The following is a 13,117-nucleotide window of genomic DNA, read 5'->3' as shown; positions in this document are numbered from 1 at the left end:
ATTAAATTCATGTTCATTTGATTTTTGTTTAACAGATTAATACATAATTGGTAATACATGAAGAGGGAATTGACATCATAAGAAAATGCCTCCAACTCACTGTTAAAGCTAAATTAAGGAGTTAATTATATTTTTTAAATGATATGAGTAACGGAGAGATCCTAGCAAAGGAGTCCCAGCAAAAGAGATCACTCCCAAAACACCTTCATATTAGCAAAGTCCCAGTTCTATACTGCAGCAGCTAACAAACCATGCAGTAAGCCTGGGTAATGTTAATGCCTTTTAAAAGACTGAGTTTTTAAAAAGAGAGCAGCATATAAAAAGGGTCTCGACCAAAACGTCGCCTATTTTCTTCGCTCCATAGATGCTGCTTCACCCTCTGAGTTTATCCAGCATTTTTGTCTACCGCAGAATATCAGAAGTAGTTTGTATGCTTTTCAAAAGAGCAGTCAGTTATATTTGCATTTCTGTAGAACATCTATACCATAAATGCTTATACCATAAATCTATTCCATAAATTTACAGTGCCCTCCATAATGTTTGGGACAAAGACCAATCATTTATATATCTGCCTCTGTACTCCATTATTTGAGATTGTAATAGAAAAAAATCGCATGTGGTTAAAGTGCACATTGTCAGATTTTATTAAAGGGCATTTTTATACATTTTGGTTTCACCATGTAGAAAATACAGCTGTGTTTATACATGGGCCTCCCCCATTTCAGGGCACCATAATATTTGGGACACATGGCTTCCCAGGTGTTTGTAATTGCTCAGGTGTGTTTAATGCAGGTATAAGAGAGCTCTCAGCAACGAGTCTTTCCTCCAGATTTTCCATCACCTTTGGAAACTTTTATTGCTGTTTATCAACATGAGGACCAAAGTTGTGCCAATGAAAGTCAAAGATGCCATTAAGAGACTGAGAAACAAGAATAAAACTGTTGGAGACATCAGTCAAATCTTAGGGTTACCAAAATCAACTGTTTGGAACATCATTAAGAAGAAAGAGGGCACCGGTGAGCTTACTAATCGCAAAGGGACTGGCAGTCCAAGGAAGACCTCCACAGCTGATGACAGAAGAATTTTCTCTATAATAAAGAAAAATCCCCAAACACCTGTCCGACAGATCAGAAACACTCTTCATGAGTAAGGTGTGAATTTGTCAATGACCACTGTCCGCAGAAGACTTCATGCACAGAAATACAGAGGCTACACTGCAATATGCAAACCACTGGTTAACCACAAAAATAGGATGGCCAGGTTACAGCTTCCCAAGAAGTACTTAAAAGAGCAACCACAGTTCTGGAAAAAGGATAATAACTTATATCAGAGTGATGGCAAGAGCAAAGTACGGAGGAGAGAAGGAACTGTCCAAGGTCCAAAGCATACCACCTCATCTGTGAAACACGGTGGTGGTGGTGTTATGGCCTGGGCATGAATGGCTCCTGAAAGTACTGGCTCACTTATCTTCATTGATGGTACAACTGCTGATGGTAGTAGCATAATGAATTTTGAAGTGTATAGACACATTCTATCTGCTCAAGTTCAAACAAATGCCTCAAAACTCATTGGCCAGCGGTTTATTCTTACAGCAAGACACCAATGCCAAACATACTGCTAAAGCAACAAAGGAGTTTTTCAAAGCTAACAAATGGTCATTTATTGAGTGGCCAAGTCAATCACCCGATCTGAACCCAATTGAGCATGCCTTTTACATGCTGAAGAGAAAACTGAAGAAGACTAGCCCCCAAAACCGGGGGGGGGGGGGGGGGGGGGAACTATGTATAAACACTGCTGTAATTTCTACATGGTGAAACCAAAATGTATAAAAATGGCCTTTATTAAAATCTGACAATGTGCACTTTAACCACATGTGATTTTTTCTATTACAATCTCAAATTGTGGAGTGCAGAGGCAAATAAATAAATACACTCCAAAGGTCGAAGGTGAAAACCCCATCAGAATGAAGATAGGCTCATATAACTGTCTAACTGAAAGACTGAAGAGCAGTCACCATTGGATTTGTTAAATAAGATTCCAGTTTCTAGACCAGCAGCATATCTATGAGATTCACCGACAATGTAAAGCACTAACGGGCTGAACAGTCACTACTTGACAATGGATGGAATCCCTGCAAATACTACAATGATACCATATTTCTGTGCAGCACGTGGTTCCGCTTTACTGACAGAAATTGGATCAAAAAAGTTATTGCTTTCACTGTTCACTAACATTACACAAGGAGCAAACCACACGGCCAGTCATAATCCATGCAAAAGGGAGGCACAGTGGCATAGCTAGCAGTGCCACTGATTCACGGGGCCAGAGACCTGGGGCCAGAATTGACCTTGGGTACTGTCTGTGTGGAAGTTGCTCACACCTGTGATCACCTGTTCATCCAGGTTCTCTATTGTTTAGATGAGTGGCAGAATGCGGGAGGGTGATGAGAATGTGGGGAGATTTTAAAAATGGGGTTAATGTGGGATTAGTGTAACGGCAAGGTTGATGGTCAGCACAGATTTGTTGGGTTGAAGAGCTTGTATCCATGCTGAGTGAGTTAAAGGGTCCTTGCTAGACTCCCATTTTGACACCACTGTTTGGTCACACTGTCTGCCCATCCCAGTGGTCGATGTTGCAATGCGTGGTCTTGGTGAGAGTCATGGTTGTGGTCTTTGTGGCACAGGGTTATAATCAGGCTCCCACATACATAGGGGGTAATATGACAATAAACTGTTATTTAATCCTTCAATCGTTCTCCTCCAATTCCACCACCCTCTCCATTTCCCTCATCACCAAGACTGCCTGGCATCTGCAAATACACCAGTTTCTACGGCTCAAGAGATACTTAGAGGTTCAGCGTGGAAACGGGAGAATGCACAAACTCTGTCCAGACAGTATCTGTAGTCAGAATCCAACCCGGGTCTCTGGCGCTCCAGGCAGTAACTCTTCCTCTGCTAGTGTGCCACCCCGAATTACAATGAGAATATTTTAAAGAGACATGTCCCACATTTGTGCTATTGTGATGATCTCAAATATGCTGCCAAGCCAAAATGTAACTCCCACTTAATGGAACATTTTGTGAAATCCAATATTTTGATCTTTGCTGATGATTATGTTTTATCACAAGCCAGCCACTTTCATGGGTTTGTCAGTACTGCTACCCATTATTTGATGTTTTTGAGGTGGAGGTATGTTGACAGTTCACTCAGTGATGGGAAGCAGGAATTAAAGTCAGAGAGGAAACAAGGAATAGTGCATTTGCTGGCATAGAGGAGGAGGATAAAATAAGTAAGAGAAGATTGGTAAAGGACCAAATAACCTGTGCTTGATCCTCCAGTGCTGTGATCAAATGGAAATAAGAATCAACAGTTTGAAGTTGGGCCTCTGGGTCACCGCAAGCTAGCAAAACTCTGAAGGATGTATAAGGTGGAATCACGGTAGACCTGGAGATTTAACGTTTGTGGAAGGGTTAATGTTATTGCGAGGGTAGAAAAGCTGTCTTAATAATTCAGCAGTTGGAAGGAAGCAGAGTGGGCAGCCCATTAGAATGTCACTTCCTTATAGCTTGGAAACAGCAGCTGGAAAAATTGAATCACCCTACTTCACATAGGGGCTATTGGGTTACATGCAATCTAATGCGATCTACACATGTTCATTTGAGCCTAAATTATCAAAACTCCCTTCACTTAAAACTTTCAATGTTTGATTCATGAGTAACTTTTCATTTCCAAACCATACTATTCATGAGTAGCTTTTAATTTCCAATCCATGGGATGCTTGCCTACATTGACCATGGCATAGACAACAAAAACTCTGCTATTGTGCTGCCCACTGTTTAACTACCCTGTAATCTTCACATACAAAAAAGCTGCCCTGACCCAAAACGTCACCTATCCATTCTTCCAGATATGTTGCCCGATCCACTGAGTCCAGCTCCAGCACTTCGTATTTTACTCAAGATTCCAGCATCTGCAGTTTCTTGTGTCTACACAATTGTCAATAATTCCTGAGACTACTTTGAATGATAATTAACCCTAAATTGCATCATTTTATTTCGATTAGACGTTAAGGATTATTGCTCATTCCAACACCTTTAATGTTTACAAAAGAACAGTCAAAGATTTACACTGTAATGCGAATTGGAAAGTAAATTATCGTACAAACACAAAATGCTGGAGTAATTCAGATGTATTTCGATGAGTCTTGATGGTGTGCAAGCACATCAGACATTTAAAATGCTTATAATTCCAGTTCTTGGAAGCATTTTTGAATTAGTCTGGTGTATTTACATGGATTTAACAGCATGGTATCCTGCCAAGGATACTCTGGCCACTGCTTGTCTACGAAGTCCCAATATCCATCATAGAGAGATTGGAGAGGAAAGTCAGCAGCTTTCTCAGGAGGTGGCTGGGACTGCCCAGGAGCCTTAGCAGCATCGCCCTTTATGGAAATAACACCAAGCTCCAGCTGCCCCTGAAGTCCCTGGAGGAGGAGTTCAAGGTGACTCGGGCCAGAGAGGTGATGCTGTACAGGGTCTCCAGCGACCCCAAGGTGGCTCAGGCAGGGGTGGAGGTGAAAACTGGGAGGAAGTGGAGAGCCGGCGAAGCCGTGCTGCAAGCAGAGTCCCGGATACGCCACAGAGTCCTGGTGGGAGCAGTGACTCGCGGAAGAGCTGGCCTGGGAATCTTCCCATCTCCCAAGTTTGACAAGGCCAAGGGGAAGGAGAGGCGCAGGCTGGTCCAGGAGGAAGTGAGGGCAATGGTGGAGGAGGAGAGGTGTACCAGAGCAGTTGGATTGAGGCAGCAGGGAGCCTGGACAAGGTGGGAGCAGGCCATGGACCGAAAAGTCACATGGACTGAGCTCTGGCAGACTGAACCACAGCGCATCAAGTTCCTGGTCCAGGCAGTGTATGATGTCCTGCCCAGCCCATCAAACCTCTTCATCTGGGGCAAAGTGGAATCTCCGGATTGCCTGCAATGCTCAGGCAAGGAGACGTTGGAACACATCCTGAGCTGCTGCCCAAAGGCTCTTTGGCAGGGCCGGTACACCTGGCGTCACGACCAGGTTCTTAAACCCATTGCAGAAGCCGTCAGCATGGGAATCAGCAGCTGCAGACGAGAACGCCCCACCACCCAGATGATCACCTTCATGAAGGTGGGAGTGCAGCTGCCAAGAATCACAGCAGCCAGGAATCCGTCAGGAATCCTGGCGACTGCGCAGGACTGGCAGCTTTCCTGTAGACCTGGTGAAACAGCTGAAGTTCCCACAGCACATTGCCACTGACCACCCTGAGGCCAGATATCCTTCCTGGTCTCAGAGGCGACCAAAAACATCGTCTTGTTGGAACTGACATGTGCCGTGGGAGGACCGTCTGGAGGAGGCCCACGAGAGGAAGATGGCCAAGTATGAAGAGCTGGTCATAGACTGCCGCAAGCAGGGCTGGAAGGCAAGGTGTATTCCCATCGAGGTTGGCTGCAGAGGTTTTGCAGGGCAATCACTCTACAAAGCCTTGAGTACACTGGGCATCAACGGAATGGCGAGGAGAGGGGCCGTCAAGAACACCACAGAGGCAGCGGAGAAGGCCTCGAGATGGCTCTGGATCAGGAGAGAAGGTCCATGGGGAGGAGCGAATGCCACCTGAACACAAGTCGTGGTCTGATCAACCACGACTGGGTCGCCTGGGCGAGGGTGTCTGATGTTGAAAGACCCGAAACACCCAATGACCCCAGATTACATCACTGATGATGTGTTCAGGAGCATCTGTAGATGTATTTGTATCAATCAGTACTTGGAAGCATTTTTAAATTACTGGTGTATTTACAGACCATCAATGCTCCATCGAAATACATCTTAAAATCACCAGCTACTGCGTATTTTTTATATAAAGAAGAATGCCTTTAGCTACCCATACGACAAAGCATGAAAAATCTACAGGATTGATAGTCATGGCAAATGGCATCACAACGTGGGCAGTATCAACTCAGCCAATTTATACCCAAATGGCATTCAATGTAGATCAATATAAAACGGAGACTGACCTAAAACTTACACAAAATACATTTCTGCCACTTGCTGTCACTTTTTTTCTGTTAATCCAGACTTTTTACCCTCCATTTTTGAACTTCTACAATTAGTCAACACTAATTCACTCTACACCTTCTCTATCTCCCTTCTATTTCTTTCTCGATTCTTAAGTCACACTGGTGAGGATCACACTGTTCACCCTGGCCACAGATGCCCTGCTGCCTCTCAGCACCATTAGCAGCTCACACACAATCAATAGAAAGGGCTAGCAAGATATTGCTGAAGCATGTCTAACTCAGAGAATCCACAATCCAAACTCACTGGGCTGATATAATTTGATCAGATAGAATATCATTTTGAACTATATTTGCAATAATATCCCAATTAAACTCCATCATCAAAATCTTCATATCTGATTTATCCTAAGCCAATAATGTTTGGCTCAAAAAATTCAATGATGTGGCCTACTGTCTGTTCTACCGTATTACTCCACTAAAGAAAACTTTTTATAGGGATCTACAGAAAATAATGCATGGTGAAATATAAAACACTGTTCATTAAAGAAATGAAAACTTCAAGTGAATTGTTGGAACAGATAATACAGGTCAGATACTTGATCAATGGGAAGGAGATGCTGAGGGAAAGTTCTAACCAGGTCACCCCCCTCATGGTCTATTGAACTGCAAGAGAAGTCACAAGTGCAGGGACAGCATAGGAGTATCTGCAAGAAACTTAAAGTAATTAATTGATTCTTAAAATGCATGCCAATGTTGAAAAAGGATTTAAAGTCATTTATTTCCTCCCTATTTTTATCTGATAGCTTCAACATGCTCAGTGTAACCACAGACGAACGGGCAAGCAATGGTTTCTACTAATGTGTCTCTGTACTCTTAGCCAACATTTATGCAGGAGTGAAATATTGGCACACTTTTCAAATATATTATTCCTCCAGTGAGGAGACAATTTCCTCTGTTCAACATTTTCACGGTAAAGGAATCAGGACAGCATTCCACAACCCAATGTGTCGTGCATTTACAGCTCCTTGCGAGAAACCATAAACCCAATTTTTAAGCATACTTACTCTGTATATTTAAAAAAACTTAAATAAACCTTGGTAACGTTCTACTTGATATTTTAGCAGAGACACTATTCTTAAGCTACGTCTCTGCAATCAGTTGGCTAAAATAAGACTATAGCAGGTCCAAAGCAAAGCATCAGATGCTGTAAAAAAAAATCTAAATATTAAAAAAAATCCCATCTGTTTTGGGTTGCTTAGAGCAAGGATTACTTCAAGTCTAGTTCTTTGTCATGAAATTAGAGAACCCTGGGTAACACAACCTCGTTTTATATATTGTTTTAAATTCAAAATATCATGCTGGTATTACTGTATTTTGAATAAACATTGAAGATCACCTTTATCGCTGTGTTTCTGAAATAATGGCTTACACAATATTAAGTTATTCATTGATCTCTGCATGCTGCTAGAGTTCAGATGGCTATTGCAAATTGTATTAGTGCTCACCCGGCTTCAGGAAGGCAGTACTGTATGAACAAATACTACTGAGGTCTTCAAACTGCGGTATGTGCTTATAGTAAGCTGTATAAGGCCACGGAAAAGCTTAGCTGAAAGTAATGGGGTTCCACTGCAGTGCTTCAATGCGTTCTGTACAGCACCTTTGTCTCCACTGCTCCTCAGGCTTCCTCGTCACATCTTTGCCATAACGCAGATAGTTTTGTTTTTTTTAAAAACAATGGCTCAGCACTTTCCAGCCAGGCTTGAGAAAAGATACACCCCTGGCAACTTGAAAAGTGAATGACAGTTATCAGTAAACTAATATGACTTCTGTTGAGGTTTGATACTTTGTTAGTCCACTATGGCAGCCGTTCCTATTGGACGCATTCTCCATCTCTTCATCACACCGAGGAACAAGGAAATGAATGCTTTCCTTTTCCCCAAAAAACTTTCATGTGAAATGCTGTCTGTTTGAACAATCAGCCTCGTTCTTGTTAGTCACCCAGAACTTGCCTTCTTGTATTAAAAGTTATTTTGCCCTCTTGTACTCCGTCAGATAATTGCACAACACACACGGCACTTTGCACAACCTCTTTTCCTCTTTTTTGGGTGGAAAACTGTCAAAATTGCTTCGTCAAAAACTACTTTTAAGCCTTTTTGCGTGAGTGCAGAGCATTCCAAATAACACTGTGCTCCAATCTGAAAGAGCAAACAAAAACATTTACGTTAAAAAAAAACGATTTTACCCCCGAATGCAGACATTCCTCTTTGGCTCACTGCTTTACCCAATTTATGATTTTTAATCAATGCTTAAGTGGAACATGTTACAATGAAATCACAAGTCCTGAAAACATATTTTAATATTTAATACTTAAGCATATGAGCCAAAGTTCGCAGGCTTCCCATTTCTACTAACCAGGGTGCAATAAAAAAAACTATATCCAAATTGCTCAGATTACTACATTCAATACTAGTTCATCTGAATGTCCAGTTGCACTGTAGTTGGCAGGACAAGTTGAAAAAAAGTGTTTATCATTATTAAAAACAAATAGTGAACATTTCAATCTGTGAAAGCAGCAGCTTAATCACTGAAAAAAGTGATTACTATCAAATATATTTATCATCAAAATTTATGCTGGCAGCAGTAGTAAAATTGAGAGCACGTATGGAACATGTAAAAGAGAATCTAAGTTGCTGGTTGAGGCATACATCTACCACTTTCAAAAAAATTATCCAAGTGGCTAAATTTCTAACCACCAATGCTGATGTGCGCTAGTTTTAAATGGACAATTATATTGTCTTAGTTTAATAAGTTAATAATAATTCTCGCCTTCACTTAAATGCTAACTCGGGATGAAATTATCTGTCATAATTTGGAATTCTAATGGTTAATTGAGGCAGAAGCATTGTACATTGCCTAGATAACATGCAAAGAACAGCTGTTATTCTGAAATTAAACATCTGTTAAAATTTATTTGAATATTTTTTAATTTACTGCAAATTATTCTTTGATTGCTTAATAAAGTGGATCAACACTATTCTGCTAAGAGCAAGACCATAGTGTACATAAATAATTATTATATTGCAACCAGCACTTGTCTCAATTAGCATCTGAACTGACATCAAACGAATATTCTAGTTAACAACAATATTGTTTTATTGATAGAAATAGATTTGGGTGTGGGAAAAACATTGTTGCATTTCAGGCAGAATGGTCTCCTTATGTGCAGTCGGATACTATGAGAAAATGGCATTTGATTCTCTATTATTTTATTTAGTTTAGATGTACACCAAGGAAAGAAGCTCTGTGGCCCACAGAGTCTATACAAACCAACGATCACCCATTCACACTAGTTTTAGATTATCCCACTTTCATATCCACTCCCTACACACTAGGAACAATTTACTATGAGGCTAATTAACCTACAAACCAGTATGTCTTTGGGATGTGGGAGGAAACGAGAGCACCCAGAGGAAACCTATGTAATAGGGAGAATGTGCAAACGACAGCACCCAAGGCAAGGATCCGTGAAGGCATTACTCCCCTACCCCCAACCCCTATCCCCCCACCACCCCCATGTCCAGTACCTGTGGCAGTGGATGCCGGAGAAGTGCGTGGGGTGGATGGGAAGGTTTGGGAGCAACAGCGGGGGAAAAAAGTCAAGAAAAAGAAGGAACATCTCCAGGCGGGTCCCCTAGAAGATGATCACCTCCAAACGGGACTCCTGGCAGCAGATAATTTTGTGCTCGCCTCAGAGATAGATGGTAATGCGGAGGTAGAGGCTTCTGCAATGGAGCTCACCGTACCACCGTACGCCAGTGGTTGGAAGAGGAGGAGGCATGGGTCCTCCGATACAGAGAAGGGCCCTGAAGGTCAGGGGCAACCTGAAGGGGAGCCTTCCCCTCCTGTTGAGGTGGAGAACCCAGGGCACGCTTTCCATGAGGGGGAGGATGCCTCTGTAGGTCAGGGACCACCTGAGAGTGGCGATATATTACTCTTAGGGGCTGTTCCCCCAGAGAACGCGTCTGCTAGCTTAGTGGATGACCAGGGGCAGCCTGAAGGGGAGGATTTGGGTGAGGGGGTGGGTCCTCAACATGAGCTCCCTGTTGAGGCTGCAAGCCCAGTTGAGGGGTGTGATGCCCCACTGGTTGAGGGAGCAGGGGAGACTCCAGTAACATCGGCCCCTGAGGGCCACAGTGAGGTGATTCACCTGGTGGAGGGGAACGGGGACTCTCTGGGTGACGGTGCAGGGGCGGGTACCTTGGGTGAGGAGGAGGGTAAGATCGTTCCGGATCGTGTCCTTTGGTCGGACTCCAGACAGGCCCGCTTACAGCAAGGCCCGGGGACTTGGTCCGACTTCACTGTTCCCAATCCGGTTACAGAGGGCGGTGGGAGCGTGCAGGAGACTGGCCAATTGTCAGATAGCTTGCCGCAGTCAGAGGCACTGGTACCTGCCCCGGTCACTGATCCTGGGGGTGGGATGGTGACAGAGGAGGGACTGTGTGATGTGGCTGAAATGCCCACCTCACAGGGAGGGGTGAGTGAGGCGGCTGAGAGTAGTAACCTTCCAGACTCGGGCTCGGACATTGAGTGCGAGGAGGAGGGGTACGCGGAGTCCATCGACAGTGAGTTATCGGACTGCTCCACCCGCGGCCCCGTGTCTCGACTTGTTGAAGTCTGGGAACTTCGGACGTTCTTAAAGCACACTAGAGGGAGTAGGAACAAGGTGGATTTGGCTGTCGACCGCTGGTCGGATCTGAGTGCGCCCATGCAGTCCATTCATGCCATCCTTCAGAAGAAGGGGAATGAGGCGGGGCTAATAAGAAATGAGAGGCGCCAGTTCCAAGAGCTTTGTAAGACCCTGAAGAGAGGGCAGAAGGTTAGGGGCGGCTCCAAACCTTCACCGGGGGCGGGTAAAAGATCTAGTGTACTTTCAAAATGAAGCTCACTATAGCCAGCCTGAATATCAATGGGGGCAGGGGGTCTCTCCGTAGGTTTCACCATCTCTCAGTGCTCAGGGACGGGAGGTATGCAGTGAGCTTCCTGCAGGAAACACACACTGTGGCTGGTGATGAACCCACCTGGCTCCTGGAGTGGGAAGGGGGGGTCTACATGAGTCATCTCAGCTCCAATTCGAGTGGAATGGCCTTCCTGTTGGCCCCGTCTTTCCAGCCAGAGATCCTCAAAGTGCAGGACATTGTACCAGGCCGTTTGCTGTATCTGGCCGTGCGCTTGGATGGCGTGCCATTACAATTCATTAATGTGTACGCCCCCAAGATCGGCGTAATGCAGACGCGCTTAACAAGGGAAGTGACCACGTTGTTGAATACTATCGACCGTGGGGAGTGTGTTTTCCTTGGGGGAGATTTTAATTGTGCCCTCGAGGCAAGAGATCGCACTGGCATTCAGCATGACCCGGGTGCAGTAAAGACTTTAAGGGAGATGGTGGACTCTTTTGAGCTGGTAGATGCTTGGCGGAATTTCCACCCCGACTCTAACGCCTTCTCGTACAGGTTTGAGGGTGGTGGTTCCCGTATTGATCATTTATACGTGTCCAAGGCCTATGTCTCCTGTGTTTCGGCGGCCTCCATGCAGCCGGCACCATGCTCGGACCATTGCCTGGTGCGAGTGGATTTTATCCCGATGCGCACACGGGCTGGGTCCGCCTACTGGCATTTTAATAGCCAGCTGTTGGAGGATTGCCGATTCCAGGATTCATTCAGGCAGTTCTGGGCGAGGTGGAGAGAGAGGCAGGGGCGTTTCCTTTCCCTAAGGCAGTGGTGGGACGTTGGGAAGGCCTACGTCCGTCTGTTTTGCCAGGACTACGCGAGGGGGTCGACTAAGAGGCGAGACTCCGAGATCGGACGGCTTGAGAGAGAGTTGCTCGACTCGGAGGCACGTCTGGGTCAGACTGGTGGGGCTTCGTGTGAGTGGGAGGAGTACCAGGAGAAGAAGGGAGCACTGAGGGACTTGCAGCTTAGGAGGTCCCGGGGTGCGTATGTGAGGTCGCGAGTCCAGATGTTGCACGATCTGGACCGCGCCTCCCCCTTTTTCTTTTCTCTGGAGAAGGGGCGAGGAGCCTGCAGGCAGCTTGTTGAGTTGCTTGCGGATGATGGCTCCTCTGTCACAGATCCAGAGAGCATTGGTGCCTCGGTTGGGTCTTTCTACAAGACTCTGTTCTCGGCAGGCACATCGAGTGGGGAGGCGCAAGAGGTCCTGTGGGAGGGTTTACTTGCTGTGTGCAATTATGTGGCTGAACACCTGGATGATCTCCTAACTCTGGAGGAGATGACTGGTGCCCTGCACCAGCTCAAGGGGGGCAAGTCTCCAGGGCTGGATGGGCTGACTGTGGAGTACCTTAGAGCCTTCTGGGATGTCCTGGGGGGTGACTATATGAAGGTCCTGGGGGAGAGCCTGGCGACTGGGGAGATGCCCTTCTCGTGGCGCAGGGCAGTTGTTGTCCTGCTGCCCAAGAAGGGCGATCTCCGCCTTTTGAAGAACTGGCGCCCGGTCTCTCTCCTCAGCACGGACTATAAAGTTTTTGCACGGGCATTGGCGAATCGCCTGGGTCCCGTGCTGTCCCACCCTGACCAGTCGTACACAGTCCCGGGCCGGTCCATCCAGGACAATGTTCATCTGGTCCGGGACCTGATCCATCTGACCCAGGGGGCTGGTCAGTCAGTCGCCTTTCTCTCCCTCGACCAGGAGAAGGCGTTCGACAGGGTGGAGCACGACTACCTTCTGGGGACTCTGCAGGCGTTCGGATTTGGACCACACTTTGTGGCCTGGGTCCGACTTTTATACACTGCTGCAGAATGCCTTGTTAAGGTCAACGGCTCTTTGTTGGCCCCCATTCCCTTTGAGAGGGGGGTTCGTCAGGGATGTCCCATGTCCGGCCAGTTGTACTCCATCTGTGTTGAGCCTTTCCTGTGCCTTCTCCGGAGGCGGTTGACAGGCCTGGCTTTACCGGGGCCGGGGATGGAGGTGGTCCTCTCGGCCTACGCCGATGATGTCATTCTGATGTTCACCGACCCTGTTGACCTGTGGAGGATGCGTGAGTGCCAGCAGGTTTTCTCGGC

The 13,117-nt window shown here is 45.7% G+C and overlaps 1 protein-coding gene and 1 long non-coding RNA gene across 2 annotated transcripts in view; one reads left to right on the top strand and one right to left on the bottom strand.

Annotated features, from left to right (window-relative positions):
* Positions 1-13,117, top strand: part of LOC116977116 — a 23,130-nt gene extending 10,013 nt beyond the window's left edge. Inside the window, exon 3 of the long non-coding RNA XR_004413124.1 lies at positions 13,107-13,117. This is a non-coding gene — a long non-coding RNA (uncharacterized LOC116977116). The remainder of the gene's footprint in view (positions 1-13,106) is intronic.
* Positions 7,772-13,117, bottom strand: part of rhoj (ras homolog family member J) — a 34,319-nt gene continuing 28,973 nt past the window's right edge. The window contains exon 5 of the mRNA XM_033027438.1: positions 7,772-8,236. Coding sequence (XP_032883329.1) covers positions 8,090-8,236 — 147 coding nt within the window. The 3' untranslated portion in view covers positions 7,772-8,089. The remainder of the gene's footprint in view (positions 8,237-13,117) is intronic.

This window comes from Amblyraja radiata, chromosome 9 (genome assembly GCF_010909765.2).
Source record: "Amblyraja radiata isolate CabotCenter1 chromosome 9, sAmbRad1.1.pri, whole genome shotgun sequence".
In the NCBI taxonomy this organism is placed as follows: domain Eukaryota; kingdom Metazoa; phylum Chordata; class Chondrichthyes; order Rajiformes; family Rajidae; genus Amblyraja; species Amblyraja radiata.
The sequence above is the reverse complement of the archived record's forward strand: the minus strand, read 5'-3'. Positions and strand labels throughout refer to the sequence as shown.